Source organism: Bombus vancouverensis, chromosome 16 (genome assembly GCF_051014615.1).
Source record: "Bombus vancouverensis nearcticus chromosome 16, iyBomVanc1_principal, whole genome shotgun sequence".
Taxonomy (NCBI): Eukaryota; Metazoa; Arthropoda; class Insecta; order Hymenoptera; family Apidae; genus Bombus; species Bombus vancouverensis.
The window spans coordinates 5,322,428-5,344,646 of NC_134926.1; the positions used below are offsets into that span (position 1 = coordinate 5,322,428).

Sequence of the window (22,219 nt, forward strand, 5' to 3'; positions counted from 1 at the left end):
CAGCCCTAGAACGAACAAGGGAAAGAAAAAAAGGCGAAATCGCGGTTGGAAAAACAAGAGGCTAGGCACCGCGGAAAAAGGAGCGCCGCTAGGGTCCTGCTGGAAAGAAGGGAGAGGCTCGGTGTTGACAGGAGAAGCAACACGAACGCCGCTGGGTCGTTCTCGTTGGTTCGATGGTGGGGAGGGAGTAAACGCCCGCTAGTAGGTTGGTCCGTGGCGGTAGGCGTGACCGGGTCGTGCCGAGTCGTGCCGAACGCTGGCGAACCCTAACGAACGCTGGTGAACGCGAGGGGAACGTCGAGACCGGTGTTTTCGTTCGCCTTAGTTCCGCGCCGGGTGCCACGACAGTCGCATCGACTCGAGTTTACGTGCGCGCGCGCGCGTGCTTCCAAAAATCTTTCTCTCTCTTTCTCTCTCTCTCTCTCTATCTGTCTCCCCTCCCAACGCGGATCGAGCAGTCGAGCGAGAGGAAAACAGACGGCAGAAGGAAAGCCAGGGGAACTCGCGGAGACACGCGAACCTGACATCCCGACGACCCGGTTCGAGCACCAAGCCCAGCAGCTCTCCGTGCACGATTTACCGTGCTCGTTTTCCCTGTGCATCGGTTTCGTTACATCGTACTGTTGTTTCTCACGAACGGCTCGGCCACGACTCGGACGACGACTTGGACGACGACTTGGACGACGCGCGCGATACACAGGGGCCCAGCTATCGACGCGGGCAACCATCCGAACGCCACGATGTGCTGTGTGTGTGTACTGTGCAGTGTCTTCTTGGTGCTAACTTAGTGATAACGATATTGAAACACGCCCACAGAGCGACGAGACGCCGCGCGGCGACATACCGCGCCACTCGGAATTCATAACTGTTCAGGTAAGCGTGTTTGGCTCGTAACGATCGCGAACCGCCGCTCCACCGATCGCCGACTCCTTTTCCAGAGAGGAACAGCGTGTACCACTCTGCTCCGCGGTTCACGTTCTATCCTCTTATCGGTGTAACGAACGCTAAGTCGAATTTGGAGTAGATTCCGTGACAGTTTCCAGCGAATACCTGCTAAGCGCCAGATCGCCGTACGCTTTTCCTCTGGCGCCTCCATTCGATTGTCTTTCGCGTTCGACTATTCTCTTGCGAGTGTGCGATAGTTCGATAGTCGGTTGTTTTTCCTTCGACTGTACAGGGTCGTTGTAGGAGGTCGTTGTACATCACCCAAGGAGTTGTTTCTGTTCGTGTTTCTCAGTGCGAAGGATGCAAACGGAGTTGAGAGCGGAGTGAAAATCCGATCGCTGTGAAGGAAAATTGGCGTCGTAACGTCGACGTATCGCGATCGAGTTGCCATCGGTCCGTAGGTCGAATTCTCTTAGGATCGAACGTCGGAGAAATCGGAATTGTAGAGATCCGTGTGACAGATTTTTCGGAGTCGCAACGATACTCCGGTTCCCTTTCTGGCAGAGAAAGTACGACTTTGGAATTTAGGAAGTCTCAGGTCCTTACGTAGGAAAAATTCAAGTTGCCGGTAGGTTGTTTTCGAAATTCGTCCCTCTAACTTTTGCCTGCCTTCGCGTGACAAATGTAACTGCTTACAGACGAACACCTGCGATTCCATACAAAAACAGCGGTGCCTTTTTATTCGGATAGGTCGTTGACTCCGGTCTATTTAGAGGTCGAAGAAATTGCTTGTTTGCTCACGCCAGTGGGACGAAAAGATGGCGCCGACGGTCGCTAATTCTCTTTCACGCTGCGCTGTTTATCTTCGGCTTGCGTACACACTACCCTACGAAACTAAAAGTTAACTCGAATCTTAGGAAAATTCGCTCGGCGTTACGACCTAGCGGTCAGAGAGCAACAGAAAGGCGAAATGTCGCGCAATCCTACGCTAGTCGATTCGGAATTTTAGGTTCCCAGGGGAAACCGCGGCATAGGAGAGTCCAGTTTTTCCGATCGATCGGGTTACCGGCTTTCCATGGCAAATTGGAAACCCGATGCACGAATAATACTCGTGTAACTCGTTACGGTCGATTGCGTAACAGTTTGATTTCCACGAAAACAGAAAGAGACATAGTTCTTGTGTGTGTGTGTGTGTGCGTGTTAGGCGACCGGAGTCGATCGAACTCCGACGGCGCAGGTAGATCGACCAATTCACCGGAAGAAACCCGGCGAGAACGCGCGGTGAGTCAGGTCTTTCCGCGACTCAGGATTTTCCTTTGTTCTTGCAACGGCCGTTTGCCTGCCGTAGCTAAATCTGTTGACGCGGAAATGAAAATTACGAGCGTCGTTAGTGCCTGTCGTAGGTATCGTCTTTGAGAGGCAACGAGCTCCGTAGAAAAATTGCTCCGCCGTTGCTAGTTCTTTTCTAATCAATTAGCCAGTGAAGGACGATCGATTCGTGGATGACGTCAGCGGAATGATTTAAAATTGCTGTAGCTAATCCCTGTAGGGATACAGCCTGATGATTCGCCGTTTCGTAAACGAAGAAAATTGTCCTCCAAATCTACCAAAATCTCTAGTTAGGAATCGAATATTCGTCGCTTTCTAAGCGCAAGTTTCATCGTATCGCCATCGATTCGTATCCTTTACACGGCTCTGCCAGTTGCGTTTAGTTTCCACGTACGTTCCACTTAGCGGCTTATTAACATACGTTAACGTCAATCATATTTTCTTTTCAACCGTCAAGTTGACAACTGCCGCGGCCAATTGTCACGTCGGGTCGATTGCATTCTCCGTAAACACAGGCCGTCGTTCGTCACTTTTCAAATTGTAAATATCTCGTTCGGTACGCGTTTGTAAGATTCCATCGAGTCTGGACGTCGAGTAAACAGGAAAAATTCGCAGGTCAAAGCATAATCCGTGTGCTACCACGGTTTCCAATATGCCAGTGGGACGCTGGCAATTGAATTTTTCGGAGCGACAGGTAGAAAATCGGAGGACAGGGCGGCGAGTCGGCGAGAAAGTGGATGATTTTCAAAGGGAATTCACCCCTTGCAGAAGGGAGGCGATATCGGCCGATGGTTTGCGCGCGGCCTATAATTGCTAATTTGCAAGTATAATAAACGACCGTCGGTTTCTGTTTTCATTTATTAGCCGCGAAATGCCTCCGCTTATTAGCGCAACCATGCATTCGAAGCAATTCGCTCGTTTCTTCGCGATAAACATTCTCTTCGCCGACGAAACGCCGGCTGCGTTGCTTCCTCCTCTTCGTCCTCATCCTCCTTCTCTTCCTCCTCCTGCCTCGCCATCCATCGATTCTCCAATTTTTATTTAATTATTCTTCGTCCTTCGTTCCTTCTATGGAGTCGCGTATTTAATGGAAAATCACGACGGTGTGTAGCGAGGGAATTTTTCCAGCGGAAATTTATACACGCGGATTTCGCGTGCTTACCATCTTCAAACGTAAACGGATCGACTCTGTCATCGATAGACGGCGCATTTTCGCTCGATTTCGTATTTTTACCAATTGCTACAACCGAAAAGAAATAGAAGAAGAAGAGAAATAGCATGGAAATGGGCATTTGATTTATTAAATATCGCGATAAGTATTCCGCTTTGGATATCTCGCACATCTTCCAGACATCGTACACGAATTGTGCGCGGTGTTCTACACCCTCGAATTTCTTGTAAATGTGCGAGAAGCCGCGGTCTAGTCGTCGATAAATCGAACGATATCGTAGATCACGAACGAGTGCTCCATTGTTTCTGTAATGAACAATCGAATTATTGGTCGATACGATATCGAGTAAGATCTTCGTATTGCGAAAATTCTCGGTAACGTTGGCTCCAAGGATCTACGCGTTTTTCTGTTCATCGGAAATCATCGAATCCGGTATTTCCCATTTATCAGGTTCGATGTAAATTACGAGATCGGAGAATTCTTCGTAAAGACGATCGACGTAAGATTCTGCTTGCCACTCGTCGTCGTCCACTTTGCAACAAACGTGCAGTGTTGTATTCGACAAATTCGACAAATTCCGCCTCCAGAGGCGCCTTCAGAGGTTCGCAGGTCTGCGAGTATCGCGTTTCCCTGTTGGAGCCTCGATCCGACGGCTGAGAATCGCACGCGCGTCTTATTCTCATCTTCGTCGTTCGCACTCGCGTCGACCATCTCCATCGTCGTCGAGCTTCCACGCTTTACGACTTCTCTGCCTATTCGAATCTCCAGCTACCGCATGATCAAAATTCGCGCACGATCTTGTAGCGACTGGACAACTGGCGAACGAAAGAAAAGATTCTAAAGCGAAAGATACAAAAAGACATTGTAGTTTTGCGAAACGTACCTGGTAAGAGCAAACGATTGTTATTTGTATGGTTCTATGGTTAACTCATGGTGTATCAACTTGAAACTTTCTTTCATCCGGCGATGAAAGTCGAATTTCGGTCAACAGCATAGGATTTTCTGCGTCGCTGTCTTTCGCTCGCGTTTCCGAAACCAATTCTACCTCTTCGCCGATCTCTCAACAGAGATTCTAACAGCATATGGGAAATCTATAACACCTGATGCGATCTCCGTGGTAATTTAAATATTATTCCATCGCCGCAGCTGCCCGCAATACTTGTAATTCCGACTTACGCTGCTTCGTCGGAGAATCAATTTTCCGATCTTGGTCGGACCGATGTGACTGGAAATATTACGCTTTCGCAAACGCCGTTCGAATACGCGTGCTTTCCAAATATTTGCTTTTTCCACGCGATGCGATTTTCTGTTCGCCACTAAAATAAAGTAGACTACAGAGAAAGAAGATGTGGGAAGAGACGAGCGAGCAGCGATCCAAGAGGCGCGTAATTAATTCAGGCACGTGAAAAGATCGGCCGGAAAAGGGCAAAGATACGTTTCACCATGCTTCGGGGACGATTAATCCGACTGGATACATTTTTTTCTACGTTGCACGCGAGTCTTTGGCGGACTTTGCTCCAGGTTCGAGGTCGCCGCTTAACGATTTTCGAGGCGGTGTCACGAAATCGGCGGCGAGTTGCTCGCACGTGCAACGCGACGCCGTTCTTTTTTTTCGGACGGAACAAGATTAACAAATCTCGATAAGATTATTCTACGCGATACGTGATCGGCCGGCTCGCTTCGATGGAGGTGTTTTTTTCGCCGCGATGATGTAACGTCGTCACCTCTTGCGATAAATCGTGGAACGTCGCGTTGCCGCGGTTTTCGCGCCGATGACGCGCCGATGACCACGATGGAAGTTAACCAGGTTCTATCCCGAACCTTCCGGGCAAAAATCTTATCTCTGCCTCGCCGATAACACCAGATAAGATCCGTTGCCTTGCATCTTTTCGCGATTTGTCGAAATATCGTGGTTCTTGCGCGAAATCGCTAGATTTAATAATGACAGAGTTGGACTCTGAACCGCCAACAATTTCAACTTTGACGATTCCACCGTCCGTCAAACTTCATCTTCTCCACCGACGTCCTTCGAGCTTCGAACCTTTTTTTCGTCTCTGTATCTCTCGAGATACCTGGATTTTTTCAATTATTCTATCGATAAAAGGAGATATAGCGCACGAGAGGTGGAGAAATTACGTGGAATGGCAGAATGAAATATTGCAAAGCTACGCGTCTTTTCGTAATATATTTATCGAAATACAACGTTCATTTCGGCCGATGAGGACAGTCGTAGAACGACGTGATTAGATTCTGCGTTAGAAGACCCAGGTTGGAAAAGGCGCGGGGAAAAATGCGTGAAACGCAGCAGCGTAGATTCTCTTGGGTTATTTTCGACTCGTCTAATCTTGTCTAAAGTCATTTGGTAGTTTTCTTATCGGCTGGCGAGCTTGCTTATCTCGATGGTCGAAACATTCAGGCCCACCTCACGATTTCAAGGTGTGATCAGCCGAAAATATCGACGCCGGCGATCGCGATCGTCTTTCCGCTTGTCTCCCGCCATCTCTGCCGTTTGCTTTCGCGCGATTCGCTTCCTCCAGCGACCCTTCGTCGTCGCGTAACGCGAAAATCGCACTTGGGCCGGCGAATTCTGTCATTTCTCCATCGTCCCCTCCACCCGTTTCCACGAGTTCCGCAATTTTTCTTAGCTTTTGGTAGAATCACCGCACGACTCTGGATATCTTTAGATTTTAGTCGGAATTTATGCAGAGGTTTTAGGTATTAAGGATCATCCGAGACACTTGGCCGTACAGTTCTTCGATTTTCCAAACGCGAAATAAGACGAACAGCCACGAGAAAAGTAGTCGTCGATCGACGCGTTTTTCGCCTGCTGTGGACGTGCAATAACTCGAACGGCAAAGTCGACGAATTCGACAGAATCGTAATCGCTTGGAAATGGAATCGAAGGAATCGCGTATTTGGCTGCGGTTTCGCTCGTCAACGATATCGCGGACGATGATAGCTCGGAGGTTACAAGCTGCAAGGTTGTGCACTTTTGTCTAAATAGCGGAAAAATTGGCGATAATTATGAGCGTAATTATTGAATTATAATTAGCGTGGAGAGTAGCGAGAGGCGCGAGGAATTATTGGAACCGCGTAGAGGCCGATTTCGTGCTGTTAATCTTATCGCCAGGCTTTTTGTGTATATCTTATCGGATCTCGTTCTCGAGTATTTTGTTTGGCCTGGACATATAATTTTGAAAACGCCTCGTCCCTCCGTCATCGACTACTTCTACGTACGTAATATATTTTTCTAGCAATTCTGACGGCCATTACAAACATCTATTTCCACAAATTTCTTCCCATTTTTATCTAATCCGCCGTATTTTCGAGGGGCCGCGAAGAGGCGATCCTCTGCGACGATGTTGCCGAGAAGGAGCAAAGTTCTTGCAACCAGCGTATTGTCATTTTCACGCGTAATGTGTACAGTTACGTGTCGTTGTCAACAGCTGACTGGTCGCAATCGAATTATACAGCAAACGGTTCCATAGCTGTAAATAAATAGACGAGAAAAGACATCGTCCATCGCGGTGGTTTTCCGACCGTACAACGCTCTATCGATATCGGACGATCGGTCCTTTCGGTTACGTCATCCACGACCTTGATCATCGACTGTGTACCCGGGCCGATTGATAAATCATTTGGAGGCACTCGATGGTCGAGTGGGCCGAGCACACATCAGTGTCGCCTGACTGAAGCGCGCAGATCGGGAGCTAATTAACCGAGATCTGTCGGAGAGATCGGCTATCGTGATCGCGGACGGGTGAGTCTGGCCGCGAATTTCTTGGTTTGTTCGCGCGTTTATCTGCGAAGATCTGGCCGAGAGATCGACCCGCCGCCGCCGGCCGGAAGGAAGAGCCGTGGAAATTGGCCGGTCGATCGACGCCAGCGCGACCAACATTCGATTACCATCTTAGATCGGTTGTTCGCGCTGCTAGTGCCTTTTCCCTCTGGTTATCTCGCTCCTTTTCACGAAATTCGCGTGCATCCTGGCGCGTATTTGCGGAAGAAAACAGCGACGTTCCCGTGTCTTCGATGATCCGCGTCTAATCGCCTAACCAGACGAACCGACTGTTCGCAACCGGATCGCGTGCTTTTCGGCGGCCACGTCTCCAGTTTCGGTGATGTTCGCGTTGCGTAACCCGCGAATGACATGTTTTTATTTTAGTAGCAGCCGGAGCGGAGTTAGTAATTTTCGACAAAACGACGTACGGCAGCTTTGACCTTGCGAAATTTCAACGTTCCGCGACAATGCCTCGCTTCGTTTCGCGATACGCGCGGTTACGTAGTTTCGTAAAATCGCTTGCGGACGAGCAAGAAAATCGATGTACGTTGCCACGAACGAAGCGAGCGACTAACTTACGGACCACGCTGTGTACGTACCTTTCCACTGCGTCCACTAATCGCACACGCATTTTCTTCTTTGTCGTTGCAGAAGGCGGGGTCAGAGACAGATTTTCCTCGCGATCGTGAACGAAGCGCCAGGATCACCTATGACCTGGCCGAGCGTCTTCAGTAGGACCACGCTTCCGGCAGAGAGGCGTTTTTGGCAGCGTTCCTAATCCCCTTTCCATTTCCCTTCCCCCTCGCGTCCCCCTACCCCCGTGCATCCTTCCTGGTTCTCCCCCTGCTGGAGCAACCCCCTCTCAACGATCCGATCGTCGACCTTTCACCCTTCCGCTAGTCGCAAGAACAGCATTCTCGACAGGATGGACATGAGCAGCGAGTCGAGCGCGGCTAGGTGGTACGAGCCCCCTAGGTCCACGCTGGAGCCGCCCTCGGGGGGCGCAGGAGTCGCCGGAGTCGTCGGCAATCCCACCGATTACAGGGGTTACTACCCCCACGCAGGACCAACCGCCCATCACCCCGCAGCCGCCGCACATTACGCTCACAGTAAGTGTAATCATTTTGTTGTTTTTGTCAGCAGCGTTTCTCAAGTACGCTTCGTTACCGCACTGCGAATTTTCAATGCGAATTCACATTTTCCACGGTGTAACGAAGCGTCCTTACCGAGGCGAGTATTTACAGAAAACAACGTACTATCAGATTGTCGGAGAAGCGTCTTTCTTTCGCGAACCTGTCTTTTACAACGCGAAGCCAAGTGTGTGAAATGTCGCGCTCTTTATCCCAAGAGAATAAAATCGATCGTACGTAATTCGAGAAAATAATATAAAAGAAAAAACACCGTGCTTCTGTTATTTGCTCGTAAAACGAAAGGCAGTTCGAAGACAACCCGATAGTTCAGACGTCCATGTGTTTTCGATATTTCGTTGGTTCGGGTCGCGTGCGTTCCAGTTTCAAATCCGCGCGCTGTAGTCGTAATAATTTCCATTTTCCGGTGTTTCGGGCGTGTTCTTTTTTTTTTTTTGAGATTAGAGCGGCGGAGTTACAGTCAGTAGTCGATCAGTTATCAACCAGTTATCAACGAATTATCAGCGATCTAATTAACGGTCCTATTTTACGACTTCTACATTTTACGAGCGTCTCAGCGAATATAGCCAGTATACTAATTTATTATTTGAAATATATTGTATGGTTCAACAAGAAGCAATAATATTTAATAAATCTCACGATCAAACGTCCTCTATACAAGTCCTGTACATTGGAAGGTGTGGTTGGAATTATTCCGTTTCTTTCGGCAAGATCGTGCAGGGTGCTGGCCGAATTTACAGATAAGATATCGTTACGTTTGCTTAGGCAAATACGCCCGCGGCACGTAACCTGTATCTTATCGTCGTCTTCGCCGAATTCTTCTCGCTTTTCGGTGAAAAGAGACACTCGATTTCCAGTTGATCGATCGATAGATAAAGCCAAAGGAAGCTTCTTTATCGCGGCCGATCCTACTCGAATCTGGATTTTCCCTTTTTTGCACGTTAACCCTCGGTGTAATCGACGAAAATGTTCGAACGTCCTATTCGCGAAACGCCGCATGTACAGCGATAATTTTACTCTCAATTTTCCCTTACCGTAACGAGTGCCGTCTCGACGTATCCGCCCGAGTGAAAAGTCACTGGAAATTACGATACAGTTTCACGATGAAGTCGCATACGTGCGTGACACGCATTGCTACGCGTTCACCTTGCCTCTTCCGTCGCTGCTTGGTAATTGTAATTTATTCTATCGATAATTGCTATATAATACATATATATATGTGTGTATGCGTAATAATTATTACGTTAATGATTATAATTCGTAGTTTGGATGCTAATAAACAAGTAGCCCCGGAACGCGACACTTTGTATAATCTCGTAAAACTTCCCTTCGTAACTGCAACCATAATTTACTCCGTATGGGATAAGTGTACGGGGTAGCCGGTTAACCGCTTGTGTAAAAAGCGTGGGTATAAATAAGTTTGTCGTGCTTCGTTATACAAAATATTTCGCGTAAATTTTACTCGCGAATCGACGTGAAACTGTCTAAGGAAACGAGAAGGAAACGTCTGGCGATACTTTGTCATAGAACGTTTAACGATTGTCCAAGGGAATATAGAAATTGGTTAGCCACACACAGGGGTTAAAGATTAAAAATTGGCGGAGGGAAGGGGTTGCCGCTGGCGTGCGGCGGTGTTTCCACCCCCAACAGTCGTAAAACTGGCCGACATACTCGCACGGGGTAGAGTACGCGGGTCGCGTCGGCTGGTTTTTTCGCGTGTCTCTCGTGACTCGGTTCAACGATCGGCTAATGGCGTCTTGGTCTAGCTCGTTAATTACCACGCGGATATTTAATTATGTCGTCGTGTCCAGGCTGCCCTCCGGGGCACTAAAAAATTCCTGGAAATTTTGCAAAACATCAGCCTGGCTGCACGAAACTCTCTCCTCTTGCCGTTAAATTCTTTCGGCGGCGTTCTTTTTTCGCGGTTAACGATTCCCATGGTCGACGGTTTCTTTCGAAACTGTTGGCCATCGTTTCACGCGAAGACGGACGATCGCGTACTCGCCGGAAGTGGATGGAACGCCGGCCTCGAATTAGAGGCGAGTACGGCGATTGAAAAGTAACATGCTGCTTCTTAACCTCGAGGCCGGCATCTCGGTGCGCAATCGAGCCTCGATTATCCACTTTCGAGCACGCGACCGCGTACGCCGAAACGGCGGCTCTCTTTCTCTCTGTCTGCTGCTCGGCGGTTCTCTCGAACCCTCCACACCTTTGGCAAATGACTTTTCGTTTCCAGTCGACTATTTCACCGCGGTCGTCAGAACCAGCTCTACCTGGTTAACTCAACCCCGCCGCGATCCTCGAAATTTTATGTCGCGGTTCTATCACCGGCAAAAACGCCTTTAAAACACGTTGACTGCCACGGCAAAGTTTCCGGTAGGACCGCGTCACCCGTATTCGGGTGGCGCTTATTCGACTACTTGCGAAGGATCGTCGTAGGTTTTTGAGAAGATATTCCAAAGGAAATAATAAAACTATCGAATTGTTATAAAAATAACTTGACAACAAGTACCACCGGACGACACTAACTAGCGTCGGACGACGGTAGCGCAGTGGTTAGCGACTTGGGTTACGAACGGTTCGGGTCGTCCCGGGTTCAAATCCCGAATTTTCCGAATTTTTCTAGTGCGAATTTTCTTCCACGAAAAAATGAGAAGGAAAGCAGCAGTACACCAGCAGTGACATCCACGCCACAGCAGCTACAATTATCACGATCTGAGTAATATGAAAATTGGTTTATTGAAAAAATGATTTACTCGCATTACTGAAATATCGATGGGAGTAGCTCTAGCACAGCAGCACGCGTGGCCTCTGACGGAGATTTCAGTGAAAACGCGCGTGGCAGTCAACGTGTTAACGTGTTCAAATCGAAAGAAGAATTCACACGCGTATCGATAACGATTTTCTGGTATTTCGCTGAAGACTGTGACACAGGTAGAGTTCTCTTCATATCGAAAGGAATAGAGAATAATCTGAGCGAAAGAACGCCGGGTTAACCAAGCCTGGCGAAGTTTCAACGGGCCTCCATTTTCTCGTCGTTGGTTGTCTGTTTGCGCGTCGCTTTTCGCCCGTGTGTGTAACGACGAGGCCGAGAAAAAGCGATAGCGCGTACGGTCTAGGTAACGCCGATAGTTCTCGGTTCTCCGTCGCTGGCCAAGCATGAAAAAGCAAAGAGGACAGAGAAGAAGAAGCTGGAGAGAAAAAGAGCGCAAAAGGGACAGAGAGAGGAGAGACAGGAGAGTTGGCGGTGGGACAGAGGAGGGAAAGGAGCCAAAAAGTGCACGAAGAGGCACGAAACTCGATACAGCCGGTCGGATCTCGAGGCCCTGGAACGCGATATCCCTGATTCTTGCCGACGTGCATGGATCATACTCGGTCCTCTGTTAACTCGTGCTGCGCTAAAAAACCAGCGCCCTAATCGGAATCAAATCTCTATCTGTCGTTGGAGCCGCGGCTGCTCGCCATCCCTGCGACTTCTTTACGACTTCTCTCCGCTCTTCTTTCCCTCTTTCCTCTTTCTTGCGCTGGCTGCGTCGGTGCTTGACCCCCTGACACCGCCGGCCATGGTCCTCAGGAATTCCTGCTGGCCGTGTGAGAACGTGTTTCCAGAGCAAGCAGTCGTTTCTCCGTCTTACCAACCTCTGATTATCGCCTCCGATTGAAACGTCACTACCTGTATCCTCCCCGTCATCCATCAGTGTACCAGTCGCTGTTTTGACAGCCGAAGCCTCGCCAACCTCGCGAGCAACAGACTCGAGCACGCGTATCGTCCCACACGGATTCTTCCACTCGATCGAATCGAATCCTGTTTCACGAAACGACTGCCACGCCAGGAATTTCTTACAGAGAGGGCGGGGGGGGGATGGTCGTTGAGAATTTTTGACGAAAGTTTGACGGGTTTTCTAGCGAAAATTCTGTTGGTGCACGATTAGCGGTAGATCCTGGATTTCTCTCTATGTTCGTGGGAAATTTTTATATTTCAATTACGCGTGCATTTTGTTACCCGAAAGTGAGTTTAACGCTAGAGCCACCGACGATTGAAACGTGTACGGATCGCGTAGGAAGAAAATTAGAGTGGAAGATAGGCAGGAGAATAATCGAAGTCAGAGGGGAAACGTTCGTCCGTTTATTTTACGAAGAATCGTTCAAAGTTTCAAATATGCGTCGTCGTTGCAAGCCTACGAAACTCCTATGGAAAATCACGAATTGACCGCTTCGACCAGCCTCTGGCGTATACCTGCTTGCACTAAATGACGTAAAAGGACGAGGTAATATAATATTTCTGCTTTCTGTAACAGTTGCTAGGTAGAACAACTCCGTATCAGTGGCACCACTTGTTCCATCGCTATTCTAAAAAATACTCGTCGGCGTGAAAAATGCGCAGTCCAGTCGTTGGAAACGTACGATCGCTTGCAGTCTCGGGTCGTCCGAATCTGCCAGCCTGCAGGCTCGTTAGAGAAACGGTTCCCGGAGGATGTTTCTGTCCGCGAGTGATCGATCGAGGAAAGTGCCACGCGGATCGGGGGCGTGCAGGGCGATGGGTAAAAAATAAACAAGACAGGCGGACGCTCGCGCTCCCCGGGATGCATAATACACACAGTGGTTGCGGCAGACAGGAAGGAAGCGCAGCCAACCGCGAAGCCCACGGGCTCTCAGAGAGGTGCATACGTAATTGCAGGCCACGCGGGAGGCGCTGCTTTTGTAGGTTACCCTCTCCTCTCTCTCTCTCTCTCTCCTCTGCCTTTTTCCCTCTTTCTGACTCCCTCCCTGTCCTCCTCTCTCTCTCTCTCTCTCTCTCTCTCTCTATTCCTCCATCTCTTCCTATCTCTGTTCTCGACCTGGCGATCCTCCTGCTGCGCTCCTCTCGTGCGTGTTTATCTCGGTCGTTTTATCTGGCTGGCGTTGCACCGCGCGTTTTTCCGTCTATCCGCTCCGTCTCTCGCATTTTTCCTTCTCGCTTTCCTTCGTCTACCTGCGGCCGCTTAATTGCTCTATTTACCCCCTGCTCGCTTCGGTCTCCTGGCTGCGTACGACCCCGTCGAAAGTTTCGCCGTGCAACAACGAGCGCGGAGTCTGGTTTCGTGCGAGCGAACTGCGGAGGCCCGCCGCGACGAGCCAGCCGGAGGATCCGCCGGTCGAACACGGCGCACAGGTCGTGCAAAACTCGCGACCGCCGCCATCTTGCGCAAATGCACACGCCAACCGAAGGCGGAGCCTCTCCCGGGGCTCTCTCTTTCTCTCTTTCCCGGTTGCGTCTGTCTTGCTGGCCTCTCTCTCCCCCGGAGAGACCAGAGTCTCGCGAGGCAGATGCAACTCGCGATGCAGCTTCGCCGCGATCAATCTTCCTCCTCGTTCTTGCTTCTCTCTCTCTCTCTTTCTCTCTTACTCTCTCTCTCTCGCTCGCCTCTGGCTAAGAGGGTTCCTCTGGACTCTCGAGTCGAGTGCAGCGAGTCGGTAGCCCCCTCTCGGTGTCACGATTCGACGCTACGCTCGCCCTCCGCCTGGCGCATTTTTTACTTTTATCCAGAGGTCAGCCAGTTTCCTGGACCCGCGATCCGTTTTCTTTCGAGCTGTCGCGAGCGCTCCGGGCTCCTCGCCGTGGATTCTCGGTTTCGGGCTGCGCCTCGTTCACCCGTCGGTGACGGCGACCAGAAAATAAGAGACGAAAAATCGATCTGGTGGTTTCTTCTTGCGAATAATTGGCGAGCGCTTAAGAGAGCTCGCGGCGAGGAAAAAAGAATCGATAAAGCCGGGGCAAGCGTATGGGGTGAAATTGCATGTTATTACGAGAAAGCCGCTGGTGGCGGTCGACGACCAAATGAGACGTTATTTTCTCCTGGAATTTCGTACACGCCGTGAATCTTATTACGACCGAGGCGCGGTCTCTCCGCCCCTCGCTGCTTCCACCCCTCCATCTGGCCTTTTTCTTTTTCCCTTTGTTTGCCATCGTAATTCCGCGATTTACGACGTGCCGTGGCGAAGTATTTTCGCGAAAATAACTATCCTTAATCTTGACGTGTCTTTAATGCTGGCAGATAAGTCGCGTTTCGTCGGTAGCGTTCGATGAACTCGAAAACTCTGGCCTGAAGCCGTTGCGAACGAAAATCGCGAGAAAAATCGCTGTTACGTCGGTTAAACGAGTGGTCGGTCTGTGACGGCACTTGACAGCACAAATACCGCCACTCGACTTAAACAACTAACGGACGACGGTAGCGCAGTGGTTAACGCATTAGGTTACGAACGTTCGGAACGCGGGATCGAATCCCAGCGATCGAAGTCCGATTTTTATTCCACGATTCTAAATAGGAAGAAAATATAGCAGTGCCCCCAGCAGCGACATCTACAGCCACCAGCCACAATCATCACGGACACGACTTATACACACCTCAGGTCGATTCGTGGAATCGCGGACTGTTAAGGGCGATAGATGGCTTAATCGCGGAACGGTGCGCGACGATTGCTCGATGACTTACTCGAGCAAAGAAGAGGCGACGTAACGAGGGAATAATTAGCGGAGGCGACGGGGCCTTTCCTTGAAATAGCGACGAGAGCCGCGCATAATTCACGCGATTTCCTTTCTCGACGCGATTTTCTCCTGGCTGGCTCGCAGTGAATGAAATGGCCGCGCTCCTTATCCGCCGCGATCTCTCGCCTCAATGGAAAACAAGCGTCGGCGAAATGGCCGCCAGAAATCAATTTCCATGCATTGGCCGGTGTTGAATCAGCGTGGTTAAAAATTCGTGCATCGACAGGCTTCCTTGCTTTCTCGTTACGTCTTTTTATACGTTTGTATACGTCGATAGGGAAAGGCTCGTCCTTTGAAAGCGACGGCCCGACGCTTTCAATCCTTTCCAGCCTTTCACACTCGTCGCTCGTTCACCACGCCTTTGCACAAAAGCCACGCGGCCACAGCCAACGGTTACCTCGGGGCGGCTAATTATTTGGAGTGCAGCCGCTTTGATGTCGAATGCCGACCCAAACGGAGATACGTCGCGCCGCTTTCCATTCACCGGATAAATCGCGCACAGAAGATTTCGCGCCTCTGGAAGCTCCACCGATGATGAATGAGAGAATCCTCTGCTTTTTCCATCGCGCCGCTCGCGTAAATCTCGCAGTCGCGCGCAAGTATCCCGACACTTGGTGCGATCCAATTGAAAGATCGATATCTTTTCAAAGCTTATGGAAATTGTATACGCAACGTCGGATATCCGGTGACTCGCGAGACCGTACCGCGTTCGACCTTGAAACGTCTCATCACGCGCTAACTTGTCTTCTTCTGTTCGATGGTAAGCTCGTATTGCTTCCGACCTACGCCACCGTGCGCGAGTATTTGGACAGCCGGTGCAGCAATCCGATCGAAGGACCCCCGCTACTTTTATTACATTTTCCGCGTTAGGAAAATCGTCGCGTATGTAGCGTCGCGAGATCGCACCGTGTTGGACATTGAGACGTCTGATCGCGCTGATTTATCTTCTCTTCGGAGAATAAATTCGATAAACTCAACGTACCGTGTTGCTTCTGACACATAGAATCGTGCGCAAGTATTGGAACACTTGGTACAATTCAATCGGCAGATTGGTATTCGTCGAAGCAGGTTTCGCTTTAGGGAAAACTCCACGTCTTTTCTAAAGTTTAGTTTTCTTAGCCCGAGAACCCATTGAGTATTTTTTAGTGCTAAAGCAATTTGAAGGTTTCTTAGTTTTCTAGGAACGTGCGTTGCACGGACGATGCAACGGGGTACGGACAGGTCAGTTTTTCGTAATTGTATAGACACCCATAGAACCCCATAGCTTCGAAGCTCTTTCGTAAAGCAACGCTCTACAAGCAACATTCTTCTTGTAGTTAGATTTGCTTAAATATCTTTCTTTATTATTTGATTTGGACCTTACAATTTGTCTAGTTGGACATTTGGTAAATTTTTCTAGTTTAATTGATATAGTTCATAGGACACCATCTTCGAGTGCTTGACACTAGAACTACCACACCAGCCAAATTCACTGGTTTTACAATTTTATTTTCAAATTCCTACTTCATGTTGTATTTTCTTCCCGCAATGACGCAATGACTTTCGCAAGGATAACTAAAAGAATAATATAATGAATTTTATTTTGTTTTCTATGTATTCAAACTGAGAATAATTTCGTATTAAGGCTACTTATACCAATAACAGTCAAAATGTAAAAGGATCCTGCGATCTGTTTATCGAATCCCAATTAACCAGTTTCCCCGTTTTCTACGACTTGCCACGCGTTTTTCAAATTTTTACCGCGTATCGTTCGATATCAGTTATCAGGAAAATTCCGGATCGATCGCTGGATCGCTAGATGCTAACGCTAGAAATACCACAGCAGTGAAAACGACTGGTTCTACGATTTTATAAATGTCTTTTTTTTTTGTTAATTTAATTCTTTACATTTGTCCAACTTGGACATTTGGTAGAATTTTTTAACTGTAATTTTATAAATGTGTCGACTCTTGTTTAGGGATCATTGTCTTAGATGGATTAATAACATCAAAAATGTACTACATACCATGGAATTGTTTCTGTGAGAAGTAACAAATCAATAAATATACAAATATTCTATTATTAGGTATTTTTTAAAGACCTGTCATTTTCACTAGTTTTGATAGAAATAGCTTCGTGTTCGTCCACGCATCTCCTCTCTCTCTCTCTCTCTCTCTCTCTATGAGATAAAAGCTTAACAGTATTTTTATCAGGTACGTTTGCAAAGCTACGTTAGAAGAATCTTTCTCTGCTGCTAATTCCTTGCTTCTTGCTATAACCGCGATATTACCTGCTCCGCTAAATTGCAAGTAAAACGTAGAGTACAACCGTATTTATCTTTGATAAATAGCTGACACTTGATCGAATCTGTAAGAATTCGCGGAACGTGGTTGAAAACACACAAGTATCCCACTTATTCCAAGATCTCGGCACTCGACAAATACGTTTATATTCGCTGAATTTAGATATTTCCGTGGAATCAATGTTATCCACTTTCGATTATTGCTTCCTTATTTATAGCAATTAACACGAGCTATTTATTTGTACCAATGCTACTAACCGTATCTATTGGATTGGCAACTAAGAGATTGCGGGTTTTGTCATTACCACCTAATTTATTCGTTCGCCTAATTCATTACCACCTAATGACAAACCCCGCAATCACTTAGTTGCCAAGCCACTAGATGTGATCTACGTACGTGACGTGTACGAGATGAGATCGGAGACGAGAATCGGTGCTCTATAAAAGTATCTGTTTAAAAGCACAGAAAACTCTTCTGCGCGTATCGTACGCGTTATATAACGCGTTTTGCAATTTCATCGACACTGCAACGACTCGCACGACTGTCGTGATTCATCGTCGAACTTGAAATCGACGTTGGTTAAAAAAGTATATAAAAATTGCAAGTTGTTTATCGCAGACGTGAATTTACTACAAAATCCTGAAATAGCGCGAACAATCATCTCGTAACATAAGTGTCAAACATTATCCTACTAAATAAGTTTGAAGATCTGTCAACGCGACGACTAGCCGAGTCGTTTGAATCGCGAAAAGAAATTCAACTGAAGTATACTTATCGATAATTTCCACGCGACCAGGTACACTTACGCTCGTCGATGTGCACGTTCTGTACGCGGAAACGTCGGAATTAGGAGCGAAAGTCTGGAAAAGAGGTAGGCGTGATCGTTCTAATTAATCTCGGCTCGAATTAGTATGCGCATGGTGCGCGATATCGCATCTATAGGTGCGCATCTATGCCACGTAGAAAACGAGCTGTGGAAAAAGGCGCTCGAGGGCCAGCAACGATCGCACGCAAATTCGTCTGCTGGAATCGAAAGGAACACGGCGGCGAGCTACGCCGATCCGGTTGCTAGATATTCAGCCGACGAGTCAATTATCATATTAACAGCCGGAATGTCGTATCGCGACCGGTGTGACTTATTGCATCGAATATTTTCAACGCGCGTGGGCGTAGTCTGGCGAGGAGTCGTCGCGATCGAGTAAGCGATTAATGGATCCGATCTAGATTGCGCGTAGATCTCGCCGCTTTATCGTTGGCCGATCGTGTAGCAGTAGCTGCAGCTCTAGTGGAGAACGTACGTCGCGTCGTTCGACGACGTCGAATTCCTTCCGCGAAAACAGGTTTCCATCGAGAGACGAACGAACCACGTTCTTTTCCTCTTTTCCATTATTCCTGTCGTTTCGTGCTTCTCAAAAGAGTTTTCAAAAGATCCACTGCCATCGCGGATCCACCGACGCACCCACCTTTTCTCGCCGGTATATCCTGTCGCCCATCAGCTCCCATAAATAGATGTTTCGATACGAAATTTTATCCCGGTGTCTAAGGTGAGGATTTGCCAGCTTAGCTTAACCCACGATTCCTCTAGCAGCCAGCAACCAACTATGTCCGTTTGAATCGCGAGCAGTGCGATCGCGCTCTTTACATTTTGCGTGGATAGGTGCCAGTACATTTGGACGCTGCCGACTGACGGTATTTTGTATTTCATTGTTATCTTCTCAGTAACTTTTATCGAACGAAACTTGGAATATTCATAAAATAATAGCAAACATGTTTAATAATATAGATGTATTTGACAAAGTAAGAAACACGACGAATGCTATTGTCTTGTTAATCGATTAACGTTATTAACGCTGTTCAGGATTTTCCAACCTGTTTCTTCAAAGACCCCCAAACGGATATTCTGCCTGACGCTGGAGTTTTTCCTGGGTTTTCAGTCTTCTTAGCGACTGCCTTTAGCTCGTTGTGTCTCATACTATTGTCCAATCGACGATGGCTTAGGTGTATCTTGAATCGTGTAAATTAACGTTGCACGCCATCGTAATTCACCATGAACTTGTCTCTCTATTTTACGTTCTATCGTTTTCGTGTCGCCGATATTATCCCGGACTTTCTTCGGTTTCGGTGTCTCTACGTAGTTTCCAGTATCTCAGGTTTCGCCTGTTCACTTTCCACGCGCTTTCCTTGCTTTCCCGACGCTCGTCTGCGACGTTCGAGTAACAGCCCCATGGGAGCTTCTTCGTTGCAGTTGGGCGAAAAAATTCGTTAGCATAACGCGAATAACGCGTGCAAGTTGGGGATCGGGAAAAAGGAAAAAAGGCACGGTGCGAGGTGGAAAAGCGGCGCCATATTAGAAGCGACCTGTTTCCAAACGACCGCCTTGGGAATCGACGCCTAAGCAGCTCCTCGAGACTGCCTTAACGAGACCTCTTCGCCTTTTTCTGTTTTTCCCGGCGTCGCGACGTTTGCCAATCTCGTTGCCGGTGAAATGCACGCGTCGATCGCTCGCCCCACAGAAAAACTTACTCTCGGCCGTGGGTGGAGGAGAAGCGAGCGTGAACGTGAATGAGAATGTCTCGGGGATAACGAGAGACGCGGCAGCTTGCGAGATGGCGGCCGCAAAAAGCGGAGAGGACCGGCGCGCAAACGAACGAAAAAGAGCGAACGTCTCGCGGAGAAAGGAGAGGTAGCGGCATGATAAATATCCCTTAGCGCGAAAGTTTTTACCGGAGGAAGTGCGAACTGGCTTCTGCCCCTCGTTCCATCCGCCACGTTGCAAAAATTAACCCGTGAAAATGACGGATTTCCGATTTCCCGTTCTTCCAGCTGCCGCAGACTTCGACGTATTTTTGCAACAGGATTTTCATCGATTTTTGTTTAGACGGCCGCGTAGGTCCGTTTAATTCGATTAATATCGTCCGAATTATAATGATTTACGCGTAGAATGTTTAGGTTACACGTATCCGGACACCCATTTGCAGATCTTAGTTTCTTTCGTGAATTTATCGCGTCGTTTCACGATCTCGTTGTTGCTCTTGCAGGACTTTTGTAATTGATGTTTATTAACAAATAACGTTGATGAAGCTATATCTGGAGACACGTCGTTACGTAGAGTAAAATTACCCGAATGTCTGCATCACTCTGCTTTCGTGTTCATCGATCTTAGGTGGTTGATACACGCTCAAAGGCACAGAAATGCGTAGAAAGGTACAGAATCAGACTTTGCGACAGGCGAAAGTATGAAATGGATTGCACGATGAAAAAAGACAGATAAAATCATCCGAGAGCTTCTTTTATCGTTCGCATACCTTCGTGTCTCTCCTGTAAGCACCTCTTCGCTTACCTGCCTTTATGATAATTAACCCTTTGCACTCCTATGTTGAGTGACTCGATGTCAGTTTTTATCTGAGGAGTTCCTTTGTCGAGTCCCACTCGACATCCTTTTATGTCCAAATCGATAGATGTCCTAGAAAAGCAGGATTGCATTCTGGAAATTGTATTAGGATATATGATACACTTAAAAATTAATAAAACAATTGAATAAAACTGGTATTTGAGTGAATATGCTTCTTCCTTTATTTATTTAAATTGTCTTATTTTTTAGTTGAAGTAAATTTCAAATGAAACACTTGAAAGCTGCTGGTAACGAAATTGAAATAAAATTCGCAGTGCAAAGGGTTAGTTATATTATAAGGGTTAATTATTGCATCCAGGAAATTGTTTTAGGATATATGATACACTTAAAAATTAGAAAATACAACAATTGAATAAAACTGGTATTTGAGTGAATATGCTTCTTCCTTTATTTATTTAAATTGTCTTATTTTTTAGTTGAAGTAAATTTCAAATGAAACACTTGAAAGCTGCTGGTAACGAAATTGAAATAAAATCCACAGTGCAAAGGGTTAATTATTGCATCCTGGAAATTGTTTCACGATATATCATACATTTAAAAATTAGAAAATACAACAATTGAATAAAACTGGTATTTGAGTGAATATGCTTCTTCCTTTAGCCATCTAAATTGTCTTATTTTTAGTTAAATTAAATTTCAAAAGCTGCTGGTAACGAAATTGGAATAAAATTCAGAATGCAAAGGGTTAATATCAACATCTCTCGATTTCAGCGAAAAATAACTCGGAAATGGCGGGGCGACATGGAAAATCGATAAAACAAACTACCAAACACAAAGGTCCAGACATTTACGAACAGTAACGAAGAATGTGGCGCGAGGTATTTTGCAAAATTGGCGATCGCGAGCTTTCACCGAGATCTTGTTCTCTTGTTTACTTTCCATCTAATGCACGAGATCCAATTACAGGCGGGGCATCGCTGCATTCGATTAATTGCATGACGCTGCAGCTGCTCGTCCCGTGCTCTCCCTCTTCATATTACGTTTCATGCTCCTAAATTTAGACGACTTTCCACAGCAGAAGCACGTGCATCTTCAACTCGTCGTTCGTTCCCAACTAAAACGTTCATCTCGATACGATCTCTCTCGATTGTCGCCGATTTCGGGCCACTTTCCTTCTGTTAGACGACAAAATTTCCGACGACCAAGTCGCTGCCGCGAGAACCGTAAGGCCACAGGTAGAGTCGTAAGTTTAGCGAGGAATACGGAGCGTGACGTCGACTCGAAGCTCGAATTAACGGCCGTAATTCAGCTGCGCTAAGGGGTGCAACGGGGTGGAGTTTGGCAAAACATTCGCTCGTTATCAGCGTATGCCGCCGAGGTGGCGGAGCAACGCCGGCAAGAACCATTCGATATATCGATCGTGCTCGTGCAACTTGCACCCGACGTAAGCAGGCTTGCGCCCGAGTCACGAATTTGCACGAAACGATTCCTTTTCGCGGAACCCGGTGGAGGCAATGGTTGAAGGAAACGCGAATCCTGGATAGGCAACGTTGCAACGTTCAAATCGTTAATGAACGTCTAATTATACCTAGCCAGAGGCGGAGTCAATCCTCTCTCTCTCCCTCTCTCTCTCTTTCTTTCTGGTACAAGGATGTACGGAATGTAAGGGTGAATGCACGATGGCGTACGTTAGAGGGATGAAAAAAGGGGGAGAAGCGATGATAGCGCGCGTGTCGAGCGAGAGC

The 22,219-nt window shown here is 47.6% G+C and overlaps 1 protein-coding gene across 4 annotated transcripts in view; it reads left to right on the plus strand.

Annotated features, from left to right (window-relative positions):
* LOC117154461 (uncharacterized) overlaps positions 1-22,219 on the plus strand; it is a 184,414-nt gene that overhangs the window by 89,477 nt on the left and 72,718 nt on the right. For 2 of the 4 annotated variants that reach the window (XM_033329472.2, XM_076625776.1), the window contains exons 1-2: positions 315-873; positions 7,818-8,275. In XM_033329472.2, the coding sequence (XP_033185363.2) occupies positions 8,092-8,275 (184 nt within the window). In that variant the 5' untranslated portion in view covers positions 315-873; positions 7,818-8,091. Of the gene's footprint in view, positions 1-313; positions 874-7,817; positions 8,276-22,219 lie in introns of those variants that run through there. The other 2 variants (XM_076625778.1, XM_076625777.1) reach the window with 2 other exon arrangements.